We start from the raw sequence: 25,328 nt of genomic DNA, 5'->3' as shown, positions 1-25,328 counted from the left end.
TGGGCTTCCAACTACCCTTTTATGCAGCCTACCTTCAGAAAGGGTGGACCACAGAGCAATAGGAAGTTACTCATTTTATGCTACTGCTTTTCCTTGTTTCTCTTATCCCAACTCTAGCCACCACCATTAACACAATGAATATGCTCAGTAACCAGAGTGCATTTAGTTGATTTCTTAAATATGGAGACTTCTGGTTAAAAACCAATAACTACAAGAACTGAGATCCCAATAATAATTTTAGCATGTCTGTTTCAAAATTGGGGTATGAAATGGGTAACTTAAGATGAAACTAGAAAAGCTGTTGAAGGAGCTGCCTTTTTTGAAGCACATTTGTTCATTTTGGAGTTCTTTATCTAAATAGTAAGTATAGTTATATTAAATAAATATGATGATGTCATTCTAAAACTATAGGGCTACAGTAAACCATTTGACTCTACCTAGCCCAAGATGATATTAGTTCGGTTGACCTAAGAAAGTTAAGAAGCCAAGTGGTTATTGGGTATTGATTACGATAGTCCAGAAAAGCCCAGAAGGATGTACTTCTGCACTTGTTAGCTAAAAAAAGATCCTACAGTGGAGATTGATGAGTTTTCAAGTCCCCTGGACCCAACCTCAACTTAGTCTCCTGGCTCACAGTCACTAAATAACCTTCAAGTAACAAGCAATATACCTGGGAGTCTTCAAATGAATCCTAAACAGCAAGGGAAACCTCTGGTTCTAGCTCAAAAGTGTGTAAGAAGACACTCCCACAGGGCAGCTGATGGGTTGTTTCTCAAGAAAAAAAAGAAAAGGAAGGGAATTGAGTACAAAACAAGATGGCATGCTTGTTTTGTTTCAAACATTGTAGTCAGCATTCTTAGTGATAATGTAAAGCTTAGTGTTTAAAAGTGTGTGCTCTGGAACCAAACTTTCCCAAATTGTAATTCTACCTCCAGTATTACATGTATGTGTGGTGACTTAGGCAATTTCCTAACTTATTTGTCTTTCATTTTCCTTATCTATAAAATTGATGTAATTGATAAATATTACCTGTGTCATTTGGTCATTGAGGATACCATGCAATGAGCATGCTCGGGTAAAATACATCTTTTTTAAAACATCAACATTTCTACTTGAAAAAATCATTAACTATAAAACAGTTTACCATTTATTTAATATTAGAAATCAAAATAATTATCATTAGTGCTGGGTGATTGTAGCTAGAGTTTTCCTGCCTGGCCCACAGTCAGGACAAATCTCTCTCACCTGCCAGTCCCACAGCCGCTCAAACCCGACCAAGTAAACACAGAGACTTATATTGGTTACAAACTGTATGGCCATGGCAGGCTTCTTGCTAACTGTTCTTACAGCTTAAATTAATCCATTTCCATTAATCTATACCTTGCCACATGGCTCGTGGCTTACTGGCATCTTCACATGCTGTTTCTCATCATGGCGGCTGGCAGTGTCTCTCTGACTCAGCCTTCCACTTCCCAGCTTTATTCTCCTCCTTGTCCCGCCTACACTTCCTGCCTGGCCAATGGCCAATCAGTATTTTATTTATTGACTAATTAGCAACACATTTGCCATACAGAACATCCCACAGCACTTCCCCTTTTCTTTTTTTTTTTTCAAAAAGGAAGGTTTTAACCTTAACAAAGTAAAATTACATATAATTTGGGAAATTTGGGCGTAGCTTCTCTTACTACTTCCTGCTGGAGGGGGGCGCTGTATCTTATGGGGAAACAAAGAAAATTTTAGGATTATGGAATAGTCCATGAGGTTGTATCATCTGAGCCAGATGCCTTCAAACCATTCTGGATGTTGGATCATCTGGGCCATGGTGTCATTGGAAACCTTTCAGGGGGTCTTGGCTGGTCAAACCTGATGTATCTTAATCTTGAACAAATCCATAGCCTCTGGCTTTCTGTGGAAACAAAAGAGACTCTTTTCCAAAGCAACATATCCTTATATCCAAAATTTGAAGTCAAGATATCTTTAAAATATACATTTTGGCATAACTCAACAGCTTTTATAATCAAATGTTTTTCTGCAGTTAAAAATCCCAAAGACAACACAATCCAGATTCTCTGTGTAATATTCATCTTTACGTGGCTTATTTTTTATATTAATTTTACTGTCTCTTTAAAGACTTTATTTTTTAAAACTATGTATTTGTTTCTATAACTCTATATATCACTTTTTTTTGTCTCTTTCAAGTCTACGTATATTTTACACACATTGTAAACTATTACATCTGAATCTGTCTTATTGTGAATCTGTTGCTTTAAACTGCAGCAGCTGTGGCTGCTGGCTCCGCCCACCTCAGCTTTCCAACATGGCGTTGGTTTACCGCCAGTTCTGGGAGCTATCATGGGTCTATGCTTTTAGCCAAGCAGCATGTAGCCCAGAAACCTCTTTTCTTTATTTTGTACTAGCAAAGTCTAAATCCACCACGCAGCTTAATGTGCCACTTGCAGAGGCCTCATTCCTGCCATACTGCAGGTCAAGCATGCACACCAGAAACCCACAAGTAGCTCAAACCAGCAGCTGCTGCTCATTTGAGAGACAATTAGGAAGCTGTTTTTAGCTCCGTTTTAGAATCTTTTTTCTCAGTTTTTAGATGGAAACTCTTGCCACCACATTGGACGTCATTTGTAGCTAGAGTTTTCCTGCCTGGCCCACAGTCAGGACAAATCTCTCTCACCTGCCAGTCCCACAGCCGCTCAAACCCGACCAAGTAAACACAGAGACTTATATTGGTTACAAACTGTATGGCCGTGGCAGGCTTCTTGCTAACTGTTCTTACAGCTTAAACTAATCCATTTCCATTAATCTATACCTTGCCACATGGCTCGTGGCTTACTGGCATCTTCACATGCTGTTTCTCATCATGGCGGCTGGCAGTGTCTCTCTGACTCAGCCTTCCACTCCCCAGCTTTATTCTCCTCCTTGTCCCGCCTACACTTCCTGCCTAGCCAATGGCCAATCAGTATTTTATTTATTGACTAATTAGCAACACATTTGCCATGCAGAACATCCCACAGCAGGTGATTGTTCACTTTCTGCATAAACATGAGGACCAGAATTGAGGTCTTCAGAACCCATATATCTGTTGTGTGGGTATGGTGGGCATTGTGGCCCACCTATAATTCCTGCCTCAGATAGGAAACACAGCAAGCTGACTAGTAAGAATAGTCAGGAAATGGAGACAGGGCAAGCTGACTAACAAGAATAATCATATCAGCAAGTTCTAGGTTTGACCTAGAGACCCTGCCTCAATGAATAAGGCCAAAAAACCATAGAAGGTGATTCCCAACATTACCCTCGGGCATCCACATGCACACACACAAGTATGCATATCCACACACATTTACCCACACACATTCAAAACATGTGTACATACAGACATACAAACTATACATACATTTGAAAATGGGGGGGGGCAAGTGACAAAATGATTGCCATCATCTTAGTACCTGAAAGATTATCAGTATCTTCAGCTATAGGTGAATAAACTGATGAAAAAGTTTGTAGACTGTCAAGTCACATAAGTAATAAATAGTAAAACTGTGGTTAGATGTTTGTATCTGTCTGGCTCCAAGGTGTATTGCTTCCTCTGTACAGTGTTACCTTCATAAATACAGGATATTTGCTATGAATTCCCAATTGGGCGTGGGCCAAAACCTGTGGCCTTCTTCCTTACTACCACCACCCTACTCTCACTAAAACTGTTACCAGAGCACTTGCATACAAATATTTAATGTGTTTTGCTCAAATCCACCCCCACTCCCTCCTTTCTAACTCCTTCAGTATCCCCCACCACTTCTACCTCCAACGATATGCACTCTTTGTTCTTAACCCACTGAGTCCAGTTAGTGTTGCCAGTATGTGCATGGCTGTAGGAGCATTCACTAGCACATGGACAACCCATCGGGGCTGCATCCCTGAAGAAAACTGACCTTCCCCAAGGAGCCATCAGCTTCCAATATCTCCTTAAATGTGTGTAGGACTTCCTGAGCTCTTGCACCATTTATACTGAAGTTTTGGCTGGCTTTATTCTGTGCATGTCTAATAGAACTAGTTTAAAACATGTAATGTCCTCATAACTGCTCCAATACTGTCTCTGGGACTATCGTGCTTGTACACAAGAATAGTGAATCACTAGGATGCTGTTTAGTTTGTGAAAGTACCCTATGCCCTGAAGTTCTCATCTGTATGTCTTAGGGATTCAGCTATCTCCCACCCTATCCTGCTACACTCACAATCTATATGAGATTGGTTACTTACTATATGCACTAACAGTAAGACCCTTTTCTCCCCTCCTCTTGTTTCCTTCCCCATTCCCCTCCCTTCCTCTCATTCCCCTCTCCTTCCCTTTCCTTTCCAGTAAGAATAAGTTGTGACATTCTAGTTCTCTGGAGTGGTTCTTTGATCCTTCCTAGATAACACTCATAAGGACTCAAAGCCCCTGCCTATCTAATAGCGTCATCTGTCTTTGCTGTTCTCAGAGCTTTGTCTTACAGAATTTATTGTCAACTCTTTCAGCCTGCATAGCCATGATGCAAGCTGTGGCGTCACTGCCAGTGACATCTGCAACAGGAGAGTAGGTACCTGGGGCTTTAGTGCATTGTTCACAAACAATGATGCATTGTTCATTTTCAAGGAAAATGAATAAGGACTCAAAATAACACTTGCAGAGCACAATATATTGCTTCATGAGCAATAAATACCAAGCAGAAGATAAAACCTTGAGCCTTAGGCTTAATGCAATCCAAAAACATGATTTATTCTCCTGTTTCCTTTCTATTAGCCAAAAAACTGAAAGCACAATGTTATTCAGTGCTGGTACACACAATCCTGTCCTTACACCATAATCTATCAAAGGAAATATTTTTGTGTGCAGGGTTCTATTTGGTGTGCCAAAAAAATGGAAGTGTTCTATGCAAACATTTTCTAAATTTTCTCTTGCTTCCTTTCATCATAGTGGGATTCCTAATACTCTTTCTGGTTCCACTCTCTAAACAGCAGCCTATCAGCCATCCATAATGCCTCTCCCCTCACCACCACAGGAATAATTTTTTTGATGTGAAGCATAGAAATCGACAAACATGTTAATAGATTCCTGGAAATCCAACCAGATTAGTCTTAGTATTTACTGCATAGTAGCATGAGAGAGTAGGGTGAGAACTGTGGACATAGGATTGGCTGTGCAAGTGATACATGATTCAGGGTTGCAAAGAAACCAGGAGTATGAACCACACTTCATTAAGAATCCACAAAATTGTGAACTATGGGGGACGGCTCAGTGGGTAAAAGCGCTAACCACACAAGCAAGCATGGTGACCCAAGTTCAATTCCTGGAACTCACCCGAAGGTGCAGTGGCATACATCTGTGCATCTGGCCCATCTATCATAAATAAGTAAATAAAGAGATATTTTTAAGGAACACACAAAATTGCTGCCATAGAGAAAAGTCTCAAACTTGATACAATAGACATTTGGAGCCAGATAACACTTCACTCTCGAAGACTGTCCTATAGGACAAAAGATGATTATCAGCTTCCCTGACCTCTACCCACTCACTAGACTGATCTCAGTAGCAACTTCCTGACCCCAAATGGTACAAACAAAAATGTCTCCAGACATTGTCAAAAATTTAGCTGCAAGTGAGAACCACTAGAATAGAAGACATGGGGTATACACATATGTCCAAGCTCAAATTGTGTGTAACATTTTTGCTGGCTTACTGTAGCATAGTAGGTAAGAGCAGAAATCGGTAAGCCAGACTATGTAAGTTTGTATTGAGGCTCCCCTGAAAGCTCACTGTCTAGCCTCTGTTGCTATTAATTCATCAATACAATGGGATAATGAGAAGTTATTACATAGAGTTGCTTTGAATTTTAAAATAATATACTTTTTTATAAAATGTCAGAACAATGCCTGGCACATAGTAAGCATGATCAAAGTGATAGGCCTATTATGGTTTCTGTTATATTATTCACCATTTTTATAAGTACTAGTATGGTTCAGATGTCTGGGGTCTATTCTATTTTGTATTATCTTCCTTCTGCAGGAATGACTAGAGAGCTAAGTCCACAGTCCAGAATCACACAGTGTAAAGAGGTTTTGGAAAGCTTTAGATCTGTTAAATAGACAATGCAGGTAATCCCCACATTGTGTGTTTACTGAATTCTCTTATTTAAAAGTAGATTTATTGGTAGAAGTAACAAAAATAAATGAGATTTATGTCTCCTGATCAACTTCCACAAGTCATTCTCTAACCTCCATGAATACACAGCACATGCTTGCCCACACACAAACACAAAATAAATAAATACTGTTATTTTCGAAAAAGAATTGGAGAAGACTAAATTGCCAGGAATGGAGAGTTTTTATCTGAATAAAAGAATATAGTTGGGCTGGGTGGTAGTGGCACATGCCTTTAATCCCAGTACTCGGGAGGCAGAGGAATCTCTGTGAGTTCAAGGCCAGCCTGTTTCACAAAGTGAGTTCCAAGACAGCCAAAGGTGTTATGTAGAGAAACCCTGTCTCGAAAAATAAAAAAAAAAAAAAGAAGAATATACCTGGACAGATAGTACCAACATATTATACTTATTTCAAAAGAAAAACAGTTATAATCATGAACTCCTGTATGATAGAATGAGTAATCTTCATTTTCAAGTAACTTTTACAGAATTGGGTAATCAGTGGTTCATAAACAGGTACTGACTTGGTAGTTATGGAGTGACATCAAGTTAAAGTGGATAATCACTTCGAAAGCTTTCATTCCTCTTATTCCAAAGTGCCATAACTTCAATCCAGTTACCTCAAAGGCATTTGTGGACAACTACTCTATAACTTCTGATCTCTTGAGGAGTTGTCACACAGCAAAGTAGGAGAACTGGGGGAAGTATTTGAAGAACATTTTGAATCACTAGCATTTGCCTTCTCTCCAGCCCTTTCTGAGTATTCTTGGCTGCTACTAGTAAATTATAGGAGTCAGAGGAAACAGAGCAATATCCTCCTCTGTGATGTGAGTATTCCTTTCTTTTCTTTTTGAAAAAGATTTCTTGTATGTGTGCATACGTGTGTGTGTGTGTGTGTGTGTGTGTGTGTGTGTGTGTGTGTGTGTGTGTGTGTGTGTACACGTATGTGCACATGTATGCCCGTGTGTATGCAAGTGTATTGCCTGGGCATGTGCATAGAGGCCAGAAGAGAGCTCCGTGTGTCCTCTTCTATCACCCTCTGCCTATTGTTTTGAGGCAGGGTCTCTCCATGGACCAGGGCTTGTGTTATCTTGGGCTGGAATTCAACAAGCACCAGTGATCCCTTCCTTTCCACCCACTTCAGAACTGGAGTTAGGTGTATATGGGATAGTCACATGTTATGTATATGTTGGGATCTGAACTTTGGTCCTCGTAATTGCATGCTAAGCACTCTTAACCACTAAACCATCTCTCTAACCCTTTCTGAGTATTCTTGGCTGCTAGTAGTAAATTATAGGAGTCAGAGGAAATGGAGCAATATCCTCTTCTGAGATGTGAGACTAGTTTTATAAGATACTTAAAGAAATTGCCAGATATCCATATTTAAGCTTGAAAGAAAATTAGACTAAGGCTCAACTTTTCTACCACTTAGTGATAATTCTACAGATATATTTATCATAGCATGCTTTGTTAATGTGAACCATCAATCTGGACAGCTGGGAAGTAAAAGATCACCTAAGATTTGTCTTTGAATGAAAACTTTTGCAATCTCAGTTACATAAATGATTGTGCTGATACAGGTGCATGATTATAGGTAATCAGACTAAGTTATTAGTTGGATAGATCTGTCTCTGGTTGTAACTCTAAGCAAATTTCTACATATATTTAGTTTCTATTGAGAATTGGCTTAGCAATAATGACATCTCTATGTTAAAACGTTTATCATTCTGAACATGGATATACACAACCAATGAATGCCATTGCATGCATTACATGTGAATCAAAGTCAATACAATTTAATTTTTGTTAGTCATTTATTCAAATATTTCATGAATTGCTACTTTATACCACACATGGCATTAAGAATTGGAGGATTAAAAAAATGCTTACACTGGATATGGTACCACACACCTTTAACCCCAGCACTTAGAAAGCAGAAGCAGACAGATCTCTGTCAGCTCTAAACAACCCAGGGCAACATAATGAGACCCTGTCTCAAGAAATTATGAGAAAGATGCCTAATCTCTTAAACCCCATCTCTGACCTAAAGGAGCAACAAGCTAGAAGAAGATAGAAATGAAGCTAAGAACAATAAGTCGGTGGTAAATATTCAGTTGTTCTTGATTCCTACGCTCTTTTAACCTAATGGTCTTCCATTCATTATCTGGAAAAAAATCACAGCCTTCCTTAAGGGCCCATTGAAATGATAGTTTTCAGCCAGGCGGTGGTGCATGCCTTCAATCCCAGCACTCGGGAGGCAGAGCCAGGCGGATCTCTGTGAGTTCGAGGTCAGCCTGGTCTACAGAGCGAGATCCAGGAAAGGCACCGAAACTACACAGAGAAACCCTGTCTCGAAAAGTCAAAAAAAAAAAATGTTTTCCAGTGAAAGCTTCTCTAGCAACTCGTCTTCTCCACCCTTCCCATCTCCAAATACATATACCTACCTAAACTCATTCCGGTAGCATTAATTATTCTTCTAGAGTCCCCTAGCACTTTACTCACAGTTTTATTGTAATGCTTATTACAATAATTGTTATTTGGTTCTTTGTGTATCTGGACCTCCCACTATATTGCAAGCTCTTCCAGGACACAGGTTTTGTTCATCCCTGTATTCCTAGTATAGAACCTGCTGTATAGCAAGACACACCAAAAAAATGGGTTTGAGGAAGAGGATTCTAAGAATAAACAAACATAAAAATCACATGCGAGATAAAATGTAATGAGAACATATAGGAAGGAATAATTAATTACAGTGAGGTGGCTTCACAGGGAAGGTGGTAGTTAAGATAACCCTTGGAAAATAAATGGAATTTGACAGGTGGAGATAGGTGGTACAAGAAGCAAGGGAGATGAGAAGAACATTTAAAACACACTTGGGAATTTAGAAGTGACAGTCATTGTGGTAAAATAATGTTACTAGTTACACAGGGTCCTTATCTATACGTATAAACAAGCCTTACCAGGAACTGTGCTTTCGAACAGCTTAACAGGCACTTTGATTAATAGACATTTTGAGAAGAAGAATACTATATTGTCCTTTAAAACTGATAATTTAGACCATTATCCTTCTCTCTAGCCCGCAAATTTGTCCAGAGTTTGGAGAGATTGGTATGTTGTAAATTCCATTATTTGATTTCAAATTCCATGTTGAGAAGCGTTCCTGAGTTGTTAGTTTTTCTTTTTCACAGGATTGCATAGCCATGCTGAGGGTAAATGAAAGAGGCAAAAGAAAAGCATTTTGACACTGGAACATAGTTCCTGTGGAACTACCTCTATTCCCTGGGAGACATTGTGCAGTCTCAAATCAGAGATCCCCTAAACACTTGCTACCTGGAAACTGGAAATCTGACTGGACCTAATTATCGATTCTGTAAACTCTAGACCCAAAGGATAGTCGACGGTACATGTTTGTTTCCTTAATAGTATTTACAAAGGAGCTATGTTTAGCCTTGAGCTGTGCCTTCATGAGAGCACCGACAATGGGTTTGAGGACTGGAGTTCCTACAGGGGGGCCGTCAGCAGCTCAGACTGTAATGTGGAATACTTAGGGTTTGCTCACTCTCTCGCGCCCTTCCCTCCTCTCTGTATGTGTGTGGGTGTGGGTGGTGTTGGAGGAAAGGCAAATTCAACACAGAAGAATGACAAACCTGGAATTTCAAAACTAATGTCTTTGGACATTTGCTTGTTCTCACCAGGACTAAAATAGCACAAGTAAAAATAACGAAGCCAAGGACCATCCCTGATGTTGCCAGCTTGGAAGGACATGATGGACATTAATAAGCTACTCTTAGAACAGAGTTGCCTTCAGGGGTCTAATTGGCAGATGTTCATATTGGGATGTAGTAGAAAGGCTGTGTGATTTTCTTTTACCTGGAGGCTTATCAGCAATCGGAGGAAAATTCCCAAATTAAAACACTTTTGTGCTCAGATAACTTATTGACTATATCTCACCCAACTGTTCAGTCAGCCCACGCCCTTGTATATCTAAGCCACTTCAATGCCTTTGCTTATGTCATCCCTTTTTCTGGGGTGTCCCTTCCTTTTCTTTACTAGCTAATAACTACCTATCACACAAAATATACTCTATACAATTCTGCCCTACCCTTTCAACATCTGTTCTCTATAAAGTAATTTATACCTACTCAGGCCACAGAATCTCTTCATTCCTTAAACTTCAGTAATCTAGTCTATAGCACTCAAGTATTTCATTGGCTCTTAAGTATTTAATTAGGGATAGTAAACCATAGTGACTAAAACGTATGTATTCTTTACAACCTTGGGTAATAGAGATAACCTTTAGAAACTTCTCATTTGTTAAATGCAGATATAAATCTTCCCCACCTCATAGATTTGTCCTGAAAGTCAAATGACAATGATGCATGCCAGCTGCTTTAGTTGACATATGGTAAGCACACAATAATTAGTGGTAGTGGAAGGCTGAGGTGGTACTAGTACTAACAGTAATTATCATTATCGTCATCATCTGTCTCTTCAACTAGACTGTGCAGTCTTTGTGGCTAGGAGCCATGTGTACTGTCTGCTTTTTCACTGGATTTCCTCTAACCCCCAGAATATTCCATTAACTGATGATATGCTCAGCTCTTTCGAGTGTACTACTGCAAGGACCTAAAATCTCATCAGGAGTATAATTTTCATATTTTATTACCAACTACAGGAGCCCTTGGATGATTTTATTTTCTTGGTTTGTATTCCTGAGCAGTTTGAATGGAATCTGCTGAAATAATAATATGCTAGTAGACAAAGGATAAGAAAACTTCTTAATTATTCCAATCTCCCTTGATGTGTACATTTGTGATGGGTAGAAACAGGGGAAAGGGTAGAAAGGAAATATACTAAAATGCCATCTGGTAAATTGCTTTCAAATTTCATGACTTCCTGCCATTTCAAGCTTCAATCCTTGTAAGAAAACTAGCATTGCATCGAGGCCTTATCCATGACTTGTCCATTGACCATTTTTGTGAAGTGTTTGCTGGAATTTCCTCTAACAACTAAACTCGATACTGGAACGTCAACACAACAAATTATTTGGCCTGTCATTTCATTTCAGCTGATAATACTAGAACTCTGAATGTAGATTCTACTGCAATGACGCTGCCTGTGTCTGATCCAAATGCATGGGCCACAGCAATGAATAATCTTGGAATGGCTCCACTGGGAATCGCTGGACAACCAATTTTACCTGGTATGTTATTTTTAATTACATCACAAGTACTTCTTTTTATTGACCATGTGGTAATAAATATAATGGTATGACACAACTTATTTTAAAGTTGACATTTTCTAGATTCTGCCTAGAGTGAGCAACTTTGTAATATGAGCTTTATGGGCTAGATAGCCAGTTTGACAGCATTTTGTGTATATCTAGGAAAATATCTGATGCAGGATAGGGTCATTGGACATGTAATGAAATAAAAGGCAACAGAAATTTGGCAAGTAATAACAAAGCTTTTCTAATTTTATAGACTTCTTATAGAAGACAAATAAACATAGACATACACAGAGAACTCACTTAAACGTATCTTAAATCCTAGATTCCTAAAGAGGAAGGTGGTAGGTACATCGGCTCCAAAATAATTTTGACAATGAATAACACCATTTACATATGTATACACACACACATAAATGTGAGCATGCATGTCCGCAAGAATGGCCATGATGGACTAACTCCATCTCCACTAAGTAGAAAGTCAAGGACCAGTAAAATAGCTCAGAAAGTGAAAGACGTGATAGCTTGACCTTGATGCCCAGAACCCACATGGTGGAAAGAGAGAACTGACTCTTGCAAGTTGTCCTCTTCACTTCCACATGTGTTCCACAGCGTAAGTGTGCACATACACTGGCATACACACACACACACACACACACACACACTCACACACACACACACACACACACACACACACACACACTCACACAGACACACACACACACACACATCAGTAAAGATGTTTTTAAATCTTTATTTAAAAAAAAATCAGAAGAAAAACATCACAATATATAAAGGGGTTCATGTAGACACAAAAGTGACTTCCTGGCTAGTAAGAGCTAATTAATGCCATTTCAGGGAGCCTGGGGTGGCTTTTTAAACAGCATAAACATTAATCTCCTTAGATTTATTTAATTGTGGCCCTACATAAATGCACAACAAGACCTAATCAAGCTAGATGCTTGCTGTTCAAAATGTGTTTTTGTGTAGTCCTAGAATTGTTTTGATTCCCAAAATATGAGGCCCCATCCCAGAACTCCAGAACTACTGAAACAGAAGCTGCATTTTCGCGGGATGCCCAAGTAATTCACAGGCATGGTCATATTGATCACGATGATACCACTTGGCTGTGCCATTGGTTCATGTATTAGTTCCTTCTTCAGTTTCACAATTCCAGTCTGAATTTTAAATCTTTGTGGATTAAAATCAAGTTGATGACAATCTTAGCAATAAATTAAGAGATGCTATTATGTTAAACACTATGAAACAAGTACGAAAGAGGTCAATCAAGAAAAAAGATGTGAATGAGAAATGGGTACCAACCCGGAAGCTTTATCAATATTTGGTAACATTCATAGTGCCAGGAGGTTCTATTTATGCTACAAGGGAAGAAAAATATTCAACAATCTTACCCCACTGTGAACCCTACACATGACAATAATGAATGACATGGCAAGATGTGCCCACTGGTACAATAGTTATGTTATAGGAGTAACCGACAACTTTACAATTAGATTTAAAGCCTACTCTACAAGACTGAACTCATGCCTTGTACTGTTGACTGGTTAAATCATGGGCCCTAAATGAGAACCTAATACTATTAGTCTGCTTAATGTACATAGTATTAAACTCCCCTTTATTCTTATCTTCATATTCATAGGTTAGTTTATCCCTTATCCTTCATCAGAGAAGCTTATTTTTATAATAGATAGCCATTAATACAGAGACCCACAGCTGGTCAGTGTGCAGAGAGTAAGGGACTATGGAGTGCTCAGCCCTAAATGGGATATCTATAACCCTGTTCAAGCCTCAGGGATCATTGTGGAAGAGGGGGCAGGAAGATTGTAAGAGCCAGAGGTAGTGGATGCCTGCATGTTTACTAGAAATAACAGAGCAGTGGTACACATGAACTCACTGAAGCTCTGGCTGTATGCCCAAGGCCTGCACAAGATCAGTTAAGCCAAAATCCCAAATGGATTGGATTGAAAGATGTCTAAGAGATTAGCAAAGCACACCACTGGATATGTCTGTGATAATTTTCACAAAGATGATTGACATGTAGGAGTGCCACTGAGGAGGAAAGACCCATAGTAAACATGGGCAGCACCATCCAATAGGCTGGAGGCCGATGAAATAAAAGTAGACAAATAAAAATCCAGCCTGCAGGTACAAATTCACTTTTCCTGAGTGAGTGTATCTCATACTGTTTCCAAGCACATCAGAGTCCCACCACTTTAGCCTTTTAATATGGGCTCTTACCACTTACTCTCTAGGAATCTTCTGGCCTCCTCAGTCTTGGGTTGGGACTACATCATTGATCCTCCCTCTTGTTCTGCAAGCTCAGTTTCTTTCACTGAATAGTTACTAGTTAACATCTGTAATTTTCATACAACCCTCTAGAAAGTGGACCATTGAGAGGGGGAAAAGGATAGGAAATGTGGTAAAAGTGTTCAAATATAATCATGGTGCTTATATACATATATGGAAATGTCATAATGAAAACCACTATATTTTTGCAACTACTACACACTAAATAAAAATGACCCTTATGGAGCTATTCTCCAAAGTACCCTTATTGATGGTTTAGTAGTTCAGCTACTTTTCTGCCTCTCAGGCATTTGCCTGCTGAGCCAGTAGACTGTTCTTTGGCCTGTCTCATCTGGCCTGTCTATGACAATAGAATATACTTTGTCATAGATGAAAAACAGATGATATATAAGCTTTCTTGACATCTCCCTGAGAGTTCAGATCTCTACTGTCATGGATATTGTTGATGGATACATACTTGTCATTGAAGACAGTGACTGGCATAATTATATTCTTTAAGTGAAGAACAGAAATAGGCCATCTCAGGTTTGGAATGGATCTGCCTTTCATCTGCCATGCTGTTTTATGCAGCTGCTATTCAATAAAATTAATTTACACTGATGACAGGTCAGGATCACCTCTTACACATGTTTTCTGCAACAGTGTTTGTGTTTTACCATCACATTCCAAAAGGACTGTTTATTGTCCCATGAAAGAGGCAACCAGAAATGCCATAGCTTCTGGTGAAAGAACAATGTTCTAATCTTGTCATCCCAGATAAAACCAAGGATGAACCAACTGAAAATTACTCACTGAATAGTATTTGCTGCTGTCTAGTATTTCCATCTTCAATTCAAATACCCTTAGCAGTTTCATAATGATCTGTGAAGTATGAAAGTAAGGGAACAATCTCTCATTATGGTGTCTTCACTGCAAGGACTCAGTATAAGAAAGAATAGAAAATACAGGCTCATCGATCTTATTCCCAGATCAAGATCAAGCCCCACCATGGATATTATCATCCTAAAGAAGACAGTTATCCTTGAACTTGCCAGGTTAACTATAACAGAAACAGAAAGAAGAATGGGATTGCATGTCTCATGACTGTTCCCATTTCTGCCAGATCCTGAAGGAAGTCTGGACTTAGGTTTGTCTTCCACAGGTACAGGATGCTTTCAGTGACAAATAGGGTGAGATCCTGGGAAAGATTACTTTACCATGAGCCAATGATACATATAACAGTGTATCAAATAAAATTAATATTTCTCCAAAACAAACTCAGACTCCTTCCAGTAATGGTAATCCTAAAATATCTCATGAAGTATATTTACCTGGAGATGTGTAGTTAATCTCCACAAGGCCAGGTGTGTTCTCACACTTACACAGTAGCTGGCAGGGAGATCAAGGAAAAGCAAGTTGCCATCATTTGGGTTAGACATGACTGAGGTTCTATACAATATAATGGAAAATATTTAAAGTGTATAGTTATTTGCCTGTATAAATAAAGAGGTACCCAACTTTAACAAGATATGTAAGCTATATGATCCATGTACTGTCGTGCTTTTCCTCAGAAACAACCACATCATGATTGACTTGGGAGCCGATGACAGCATCAAGATAAACTAGAACATAGGGGACAAAAAATGGATGACACTGTAGAGATTGAGTATTGAGACAACCACCAAAACTGAAGTCTGGACATACATCCGAAGGACTGCTCCATAAAAACAAATAGTCATTTAACATCATAATATGTGTAGATAAATTCTATGGAGCGGTTTTCATATAGAAACATTTTTAAACTATTTAGAACCTTTAGAAAAATACCCAAAGATCAAGAGCTTCAGAAACTTCAAAATAAAGATCATGGTCTTTGTTTTGGTGGACAGAGGTGGTGGTGCACACCTTTAATCCCAGCACTCAGGAGGCAGAAGCAACTGGATCTCTGTGAGTTTGAGGCCAGCCTGGGCTACAGAACAAGCTCCAGGACAGCCAGGGCTACACGGAGAAACCTTGCCTCGAAAAACTAAAAAGAAAGAAAAACAAAAAAGATCATTGTCTTAACTCACTGAAATACATAAATTCATAATCAATTATAAGAAAAAATCTTTTTAAAGACTCCCTATTGGAACTATCAAGAAGGATCTGAGTGATTCTGTTTATTTATTTTTTCACTCATGTAAGAAATATTTACTATAGCCTGCTATATGTGAGGTACTATTAGGAGCCCTAGAGAGAAAGCAGGTAAACACAAAGATCCCTGCTCTGAAATTGGCTCCAGTACGTTTACAGAACCACATTTTCTCCCCCAATAAAATGAGTTTGCAGGTATAAGCTGCCTCTTGATTGACAACAGCTCGAAACTTCCCTTCCATTTTATTAGTTTGTTCTTTCACTTCAGCACTCCTTTATTCTTTCAGATACTGGGCTCGGTCAAAGTAGAGATCCACAAAGTTCAGTCCTTGCCTTCAGCTCCGACTCCATTGGTGGGGCAAGAAAATACATACCACTGTAGTACAATGTAGAAAGAATCAGAGGAAAGCCTTGTACACAAGTGTTATTGTACCCAGAGTGCTAGAGAACAGTGCTGGTGAGGGAAGGTTCACAGAAGAGGTGACTTTTGCATCAGAGGTAACTCGGAGCAAGTTGGGGATTGAGAACTAAAGAAGAGTCTGGAGAGAGGAAACAGTGGCCATAATCAGAAAGTAAGCAAGAGAAGGTGGAATAGAGACAGTACTAAGTTCAAGTAGATCACCTCATTCCACAAAGATGTTGACCTAGCTTATTAAAAAAAAAAAAAAGACTACAGTATAAGAAAAATAACTCTACTGCAAATAAAGTGAATCATCACCTGGGAAAATATGAATAAGAATTGAAAGAGAAGACAGTGTAAGAAGGTTAATTAAAAGTCATATATATAAATCCCAGAACTGCACTGTCTCCAACGTTGAGAAAAAACTGACCAGGCAAAAAGAAAAAAAAAGGGAATGAGAAACCTGATCGGTTATGAAGATAAAATACACCAATATTCCAGTTCTAGAGGAAAGGGAAACTGTGTGTGTGTGTGTGTGTGTGTGTGTGTGTGTGTGTGTGTGTGTGTGTGTGTGCGCGCGTGTGTACGTCTTTGTGGTGTATGAAAATTAGGGTGCACCTGTGTGCTGTACGGAGGCCAGAGGAGAACATTGGGTGTCCTGCTCTATTGCTTTGTTCCTTATTCCCTTGAGACAGGGGCTCCAGTGGAGCCTGGAATTTGCCATTTTGTCTGGGCTGGCTAGCCAACAAGCCCCTGGGATCTACCTGTGTCTGCCTCATTCCACCCCACACTGGGGTTAAAAATATATCACCATATCATGCCCAGCTTTTCCATGGGTGCTGGAGACCCACACTCAGGTCCTCAAAGAAGCACTTTACTCACTGAGCCATTTCCCCTGCCCAAAGAGAAACATTTTATGATCCTTAATTATGTGGGGTTGTGAGACTCTATTTCCAAAAGAATTCTTTCACAGAGAGTTTCATAAGTAGGGGTTCATAACGAGTGAAATGCTTGAGTGCTCTCCGAGAGCTGGTGCATAGCCCCGAACTAGTGAATATTACTTTCACTAGTCTGCTGCAAAATATAAAAATGAAAAATATAATGAGTTTTTTGCGAAGCCGAATTTGATTGACTGAAAAGAATGTTCTGTATTCTGAGAGTATCGATTTCTTAAATTTTGGGTTTTAAAATGTTCTATCTCCTATGAACTACATGAATCACACATCACTTAGATTCTCTGTTATTTTTTCCCATATGTCTTTTCTTGGCAAATTCAGAGGTTTGCAGTCTTAAATATATGTACGTATATAATATTTTTATTCATCTCTAACATCCAGAAATTTAGGAATTGTGGATAGATTAGGAAATGTTCTCATTAATTCTCCATAGGTGTGCACAACATCCTTGATTGAGAATTGAGAGCATCAAATATTCTAAAAAGGGAAGCACAAGTTGTAAATAAATTGGAAGGACTAGAGGGAAGATGGCTAGAAGGGTAGATGTTTATAAAACCTCGAACTACAACAATGAAGTTCCGTAACAGGATCTGTGGGACCAAAGCTAAGATGTAGGAGTGGAAAGATTGCTCAGTGAGTGTGGTGGTTTGAATGGGAATGACTCGGGCATTTGAATGCATGGCCCATAGGGAATGGCACTATTGGGAAGTGTGCCCTTGTTGGAGTACGTATGGTCTTGCTGGAGGAAGTGTGTCACTGTGGGGGCTGGCTTTCAGATCTCATAGATGCTCAAGCTATGCCCAGTACACAGTCTCTCCTTCTGCTGCCTGTAGATCAAGATGTAGAACTCTCAGCTCCTTCTCCAGTACCATGTCTGCCTGCATGCTGCCATGCTTCTTGCCTCTGAAACTGTAAGCCAGTCCCATTTAAATATTTTCCTTCATAAGAGTTGTCATAGTCGTGGTGTCTTTTTACAGCACTAGAAACCCAAACTAAGACAGTGAGTAAAGACACTGCCACATAATCCTAACAACCTGAGTTCAATACCCAGAACCCATATATAGGTAAAAGGAGAGAACTGACTCCACAAAGTTGTCCTCTGACTGTGTCACTTGCATACGTGTGTGTGCAAATGCACGTGCACACACAGTGTTGTTTTGTTTTTTTACAAAAGAAACCCAAATCAGTCTGCTAGCTTATTTTTCATTGTACATGGGCCAGGCCTTATCCTACCTCATCTTGCCTAATGGGCTGAAATAGATGTTCAGTGATCTACAAAGACATGGTAGGTGCTGGTGGAATTTTGTATGCATTGAGCAAAACTGTGGGAATGTGTGCTTATAAGAGGTCTAATAATTAGTCCAGGGTCATCTTGCAATTTAGCCAGGCTGCCTTTAGAAATCTGAATTCTTTCTTCCTATTGGCTGCCTATGAAATCTTCCAAAGGATCTATATAGAGAGAAGAGATTCAGGATTGGAATCAGAAAATATCAACTATCAAGCCATACAGTGGGCATGTGTAGTGCCTTTGTTTCCAGCAAAGATGGGAAACTTCTAAGATTTCTAGAATTTTATAAACAGGCCTAGTCTTAAGAGTGTTCATCATTCAGTTCTTCCATTGAGCAATAGTGCAGAGACAAGGGCTGTCTTGTAGGCTCCCAAACATGATTATAATAATCTGAAAAGACTCATTGTCAGTCTAATCTGAGTGTCTGATGCCTTTCTACTCTGTCCTATAAAAACAAATAACTCTATTAACCTATCATACCCCACACCAACCAGACTGGATACTCTCCTTGTCTCTTTGGGGTGAGATTATAGAAAATGCTTGACACGTGCTTCGAACATTATAAGCATCCAGTAACTAACCATGGTAATGATAATAACTGATGACAGTATTCTATTTACACGGTTGTTTCCAAACTAGAATATGATTTTGCCTTATTCATTTCGGCAACACTTGGCATAAGACCTGACACCAAAGTTTAGACTGAATGTAAGACAAATTAGAGAGCCTGCCTCTCTTTAGGGAACTGATGTAGGACTTAAGCACTGTTAGAGCCCTGCTGAGTGCTGTGAACGTGCTGTTGATGTTACCATAAGCCTTTATTGGGAGCATTCCTTTAATGTTTCTTTCCTTTGCAAAGTTAAGGTGTCAGGATGGAACAATTTGTTCCTCATATTAACAGCTATTAGACTTTATCTGGTGCCATGGCTTCTTTGAGCAAAGAACTGCCAACCAAGCAGCCAAACTGCCCTCATATCAACACTAGCTGCTTCATACACTCCGTAGACACCTTGAAGAAACTATATGGCAACCACACATGTTTGCTGCTTAAGCACAACTCTGGTCCAGGGAGGAATATCCCTGTCATGCCTGTTTTAAACAGCCTACAGTAGACATTTTTCCACCCAAGAAGGAAGAGGCACACTTTCCATAGATGCCCAGCAGAAGGCCTGTGAGTTGTACAAATGCATTCATTAATTTAAATGAGGGACTCCTGTGATTAGGATAAGCATGGTTCCACATTTGCCTAAGTGCTAGTGCTACCATTGGTCCAAGCACAGCCCTTCATTCCCATGAAAGTGTACCTTGATTGGTGCAAACTTCCGTGACACATCCCCTTTTCAGTTATATAAATGGATCGTTTGAATCGCGTGTGTAGTGATCCTGGAGACACCCTCCTATGCTGTTCCCTGATGTTCCAGCATTCAGCCCTTGAGTGCTGTTTTCTTGACCCAATAATCTTTTTTTTTTTAATTTATTTTGCAATACAATTCAGTTCTACATATCAGCCATGGATTCCCTTGTTCTCCCCCCTCCCGCCCCCCTCACCTTCCCCCCAACCCCCCCCCCATTCCCATCTCCTCCAGGGCAAAGCCTTCCCCACAGACTGAGGTCAACCTGGTAGACTCAGTCCAGGTAGGTCTAGTCCCCTCCTCCCAGGCCGAGCCAAACAATCCTGCATAGGCCCCAGGTTTCAAACAGCCAACTCATGCAATGAGCACAAGATCTGGTCCCACTGCCTGGATGCCTCCCAAACAGATCAAGCCAATCAACTGTCTCACCCATTCAGAGGGCCTGATCCAGTTGGTGACCCCTCAGCCATTGGTTCATAGTTCATGTGTTTCCATTCATTTGGCTATTTGTCCCTGTGCTTTATCCAACCTTGGTCTCAACAATTCTCGCTCATATAAACCCTCCTCATTCTCGCTAATTGGACTCCCAGAGATCCACCCGGGGCCTAGTCATGGATCTCTGCATCCAGATCCCTCAGTAGTTGGATGAGGTTTCTAGCACAACAATTAGGGTGTTTGGCCATCCCATCACCAGAGTAGGTCAGTTCGGGCAGTCTCTCGACCATTGCCAGCAGTCTGTTGTGTGGGTATCTTTGTGGATTTCTGTGGGCCTCTCTAGCACTTTGCTTCTTCCTGTTCTCATGTGGTCTTCATTTACCATGGTCTCCTATTCCTTGTTCTCCCTCTCTGTTGTTGATCCAGCTGGGATCTCCCGCTCCCCCAAGCTCTCTTTCCCTCAACCCTCGCCTTTCATTACCCCCACTCATGTCCAGGCTGTTCATGTAGATCTCATTCCATTTCTCTGTCATTGGGTGATCCCTGTGTCTTTCTTGGGGTCCTGTTTTCCAGGTAGCCTCCCTGGTGATGTGAGTAGCAGACAAGTCATCCTTGTTTCATGTCTAGTATCCTGCTATGAGTGAGTACATACCATGTTTGTCTTTCTGAGTCTGGGTTATCTCACTCAGGATGATTTTTTCTAGATCCATCCATTTGTCTGCAAACCTCATGATGCCATTGTTTTTCTCTGCTGAGTAGTATTCCATTGTGTATATGTACCACATTTTGTTTATCCATTCTTCAGTTGAAGGGCATCTGTTGACCCAATAATCTTTATCAGTAGTAAAAGCAAACTGCTGGTAACACAAAGAGGAGACTAGGACAGCAGCAGCAACAATGACAGCAATGAGACAGCAACTGAAGAGTTTCAGAGAGCAGTGAAAACAGAAACAATAGAAAACAGAGACCTCAAAGGAAAGCCAACGATGAGAACCTGAGGGATCTGATCATTAGAAGAGTGTCAGAGCACTACCAGTCTTTAAGGGCTAAGGGCCTTGGATACCCTGAACTGAAAAGCTTTGTCCATGCCACTGTCAAAGCCTGAAGATCCCAACTCTCTGGATCAGAGAGTTATAACAGTTGTCACTACAGAGCTGTGGATCCCAGTACCTGAGATCTGTGTGAGAACTTTAAAACTAGAAGGCACTGTCTGCTTCTGCTATCTGCTGTCACCCCTACCAAGTGCTGCTGTTAACCAAAGATAGCTGCCATGTGTTAGAGGCACTGGTGGCTAAAGCCCAGAGTAATAAGCCTCCAACTTATGTCTACAACCATAAGGGTATAGTTTCTAAAGCCTAGACCAATGTGTCCTAGCTCTCAGGGATTATATCTCTAAAAGGGGGTCTTCCATTCAAGCCCCTAGGTTTTGGGGACCCAAGGGCCCAGAACTGCCAGCCGGAAAATTTTCTCCTCACCCACCCACAATTTCTATCCTGGTAGAGCAAAGGACCCCAGCCACCTGATTGGTAACAGATTGATGGTTGGACAATTGAATAATAGCATAGACCTGACTCTTGTGTCCATTCCCACTCACTGGCCTAGACATGTACAAAGTGTCACATAATATTATCAAATTTGGGAAATAAAAGTTGCTAAGTCACAGGAAAGCTTAAGTCTACACTGAAAAATTACTTGAAAATGTGGTAGATCTACAACTCTTAGTCTAAGCAGAAAGCTTGCTCAACTAACAGAATTGGCAGAATTTCTAATAGGGTGGGACTTTGAAAATTACCTAACTCAAGCCAATATTTTATGGCCTACCCAGCAAGAGTAAAGAAAGCTATAGGGAATGAGTGGCAAAGAAGAAATAATAAAAGCAAAATCAAACAGAGAAATTTTTGTCAAATGAACTTTGGAGCAATACCTTGACCTTTTGACAGCCTTTATGTATGATTTCAAGACTCTTTCAGGTGTTAAAATTCTGAATAATAGGTGGCAATAATACATATGTTGGCAGTACTCCTCAATCCAGGCTAGGTGCCAGAAAGGGGAAGGAATTTCTTTTCTGTTTACTCCCAATGTGTTTTAAATTTCACTTTGATTTTTCAGATCCTGTAATACTCATATAAAGGCCTGGATCTCATTGCTTTCCCCCAATGGCATTGGAAATCCAGGCCTATTTTGTGTCTTAATGGTTAAATATAAATGAAAGAATAATGAATGGGATGGAAGCCTTTGAAATGTCATAAACACCTGGCCTCTAGCAAGCCCTCTTGGGCAGTTTAGCCTGTGGAACTCTTGACATGTTGAACTAAAGGGAGGTTATCTATTCTGTCTTTAGCCATATGTCATGAATACATTTGCTTTTAAATGAATTTATAAAATATTAATGTAATCCTACCAAACTGCAGAGTGGTGACTACATCCGTCAGAAGTTATATTATCCTATATATTTGTTTGTCTGCATCTATTAATAGACAGTACATGATGGCAGACATTTCTTTCTCGGTAGAAGCAGCAGAACTTGTTTAATGAAGTGATGTTTCTGTAATGTGTGGTAAGGTGGACTTCTGAGTGACAGAGCTATATGAATAACAATGAGGAGGCAGGCAGAACAATAAGAGGAGGACAAACATTTCGATAGCAGGGAAAATAGATGGAATTGTTTAGGTGGCATATAGTCTAATCTGATCTTTTCCTAAAGAAGATTAACAGTTTGTAAATGGGTGAGATAATGTTACCAATTTCTCCAACATCTTCTGCACAAGGAATCAAATTCTCTAAACACACAAATGGCACTCCAAATCAGGGTGCTCTTACTTTTCTGCACAGCAAGACAAAGGGTCATGGACCTTAAGTTCTCCAATATGAAAAGGGAAACTAGACACCTTCCCAGGCCCCTGCATAGAGCCTAATATAGAGAAGGCTTGTCATAAGTGTTTGTGGACTCTAATAGTGAATGTGTGCATTTATCACATACTGAATTAATGAGTTTATCAGTATGTGTTTCACAACTGGCACAGATGAAATAAAACTTATCTATGAGGACTATCTTTCCTCAAGGTCACATACTATTGAGTGCAGAAGAATAAAATTCTGAGAGCCTCAGGAGAGAGAGGGTATGTATAGGTGTGCATGCATATTGGATGGGATAACCTACGGGGGTTGAACCTAAGTGTTTTTATAAAATAGAAGAGCTCTTGAGAAAAACTTTTTTTCTTCCTAAACTTCTCTAGGATGTTAGCACCTCAAGAAGACAGACATTAGAAGATGGAGATGGCCTAGCTTGCTTAGATCTTCTTTGCAGAAGGCATGTCCATGTAATATTCTGTTGTCCATCTTCCCAGACACAGGGTTTCTCCAATACTTGGCATAGTAGGGCTAAAGTTCTGCTCCTCTTGGAACCACAGAATCCCTCTGCTATTTATATCTGTCTCCTCTGGCATATTAGAGAACCACTCTGGAACCTCAGGGCTACCTTAAAGACATCCTTACAACATTCTTCCACTGAGCTCTGTGGCTAGCATGGTGAAGTCTTTAGGAGTAGGGTTCACTACTACTAATGCAACTGTCTCTTCTTCATCAGAACAACCTTTACAATGCTTTTTTTTTTTTTGCAATACACTGTATACATACCTATAGTGAGATGAGTATGGGAAGTGGGAAGTCAAAGAAACTTTATGAACTCCCTTCTCTCAAAGAACTTTTTTTTACACATCTCAAAGATATTTTTTTACAGAAACAATTCAGACAATGAAATTAGGACTACTCTTAGATCCAAACAAGGCCCTTGCTCTGCGCCTGTACTTCATTGGGGGGCACTCCAGGCTTTCAAAGACTTATCTTGCTGTTTTCTGAGTCTGTCTCTAGTGCTAAACACTGGCCTGGAAGTCAGTGCCATAAGATCAAGTACCAAGTCCAGAGCAGGATCTGTTTACTCTACCCATCAGAGGTACCTTTCTTGAAAATTGTGAATTCCCCTTCCATGTCAGTGACTGATCAGAACTGACAGTGTACCTGAGTAGAGAGTCCCAGCTTCACTCTAGGCCCTGATGGGCCCCATTTCTATTCATCCCATTTGGGGTACTCTCCAATCCTCTACCCCATATATGGAATCAACTAGATACCTCTAGAAGTGTCAGGACGTATGCCTATGGAATCCTCCTAGAGTCTTCTTTTCAGGAGAATGGTCTGGCAAATAAATCACTCCAGTGGCTAAAGTTGTATGTTTTTGCAATATATCACCTGAGATTGTGCCATTAGAATGATGTTGCGGTTGATTTGGGATGAATAAATTTGTATACATATTTAAACCTCAAAAAAAACTGTTTGGGTACTGTCTTAGTTAGGGTTTCTATTTCTTAGTTAGGTCATGAAACACCATGACCAAAAAGCAAGTTAGGATGGAAAGGTTTATTTAGCTTACACTTCCACATTGCTGTACATCACTGAAGAAAATCAGGACAGGAACTCAAACAGAGCAGGATCATGGAGGCAGGAACTGATGCAGAAGCCATGGAGGGGTGCTGCTTACTGGCTTGCTTCCTTTGGCTTGCTCAGCCTACTTTCTTATAGAACCCAGAACCAGCAACCCAGGGATAACACCACCCACCATAGGCTGGGCCCTTCCCCACTGATCACTAAATGAGAAAATGCCTCACAGCTGGATCTCATGGAAGCATTTCCTCAACTGAGATTCCTTCCTCTGATGACTCTAGCTTGTGTCAAGTTGAGACACAAAACCAGCCAGTACAGGTATCATCATACTTCCTAGAGTCACACCTCTTTGTAAAACAAAAAAGCATTGTAAAGTAAAATAAAATCCAGTAACAAAAAGTTTGATCAGAGTTTAGACACAGAATTAAGAATGCACCAGAATAATCTACAAAGGACTCTTCTAGTATGTAAGACTTAAGCCTTGAAGCACAGGGAGAATTCAGAGGGCTTCAGACAATTCCAGCCAGGGAAAACAGCATGAACAAAGACACTCAGCATAGATGTTTGTTGAGCACTTCGTACTGTATGTTATGCTAACCACATTT

General features: G+C 40.0%; 1 protein-coding gene across 6 annotated transcripts in view; it reads left to right on the top strand.

The window, feature by feature from the left end:
* Positions 1 to 25,328, top strand: part of Enox2 (ecto-NOX disulfide-thiol exchanger 2) — a 290,736-nt gene that overhangs the window by 202,287 nt on the left and 63,121 nt on the right. For all 6 annotated transcript variants that reach the window (XM_052739180.1, XM_052739190.1, XM_052739171.1 and 3 more), the window contains one exon: positions 11,257 to 11,391. In XM_052739180.1, coding sequence (XP_052595140.1) covers positions 11,295 to 11,391 — 97 coding nt within the window. In that variant the 5' untranslated portion in view covers positions 11,257 to 11,294. The remainder of the gene's footprint in view (positions 1 to 11,256; positions 11,392 to 25,328) is intronic.

This window comes from Peromyscus californicus, unplaced genomic scaffold, assembly GCF_007827085.1.
Source record: "Peromyscus californicus insignis strain IS unplaced genomic scaffold, ASM782708v3 Scaffold_10__1_contigs__length_136768540, whole genome shotgun sequence".
In the NCBI taxonomy this organism is placed as follows: domain Eukaryota; kingdom Metazoa; phylum Chordata; class Mammalia; order Rodentia; family Cricetidae; genus Peromyscus; species Peromyscus californicus.
Note: the sequence above shows the minus strand (reverse complement) of the source record. Positions and strands in the feature narration are given on the sequence as shown.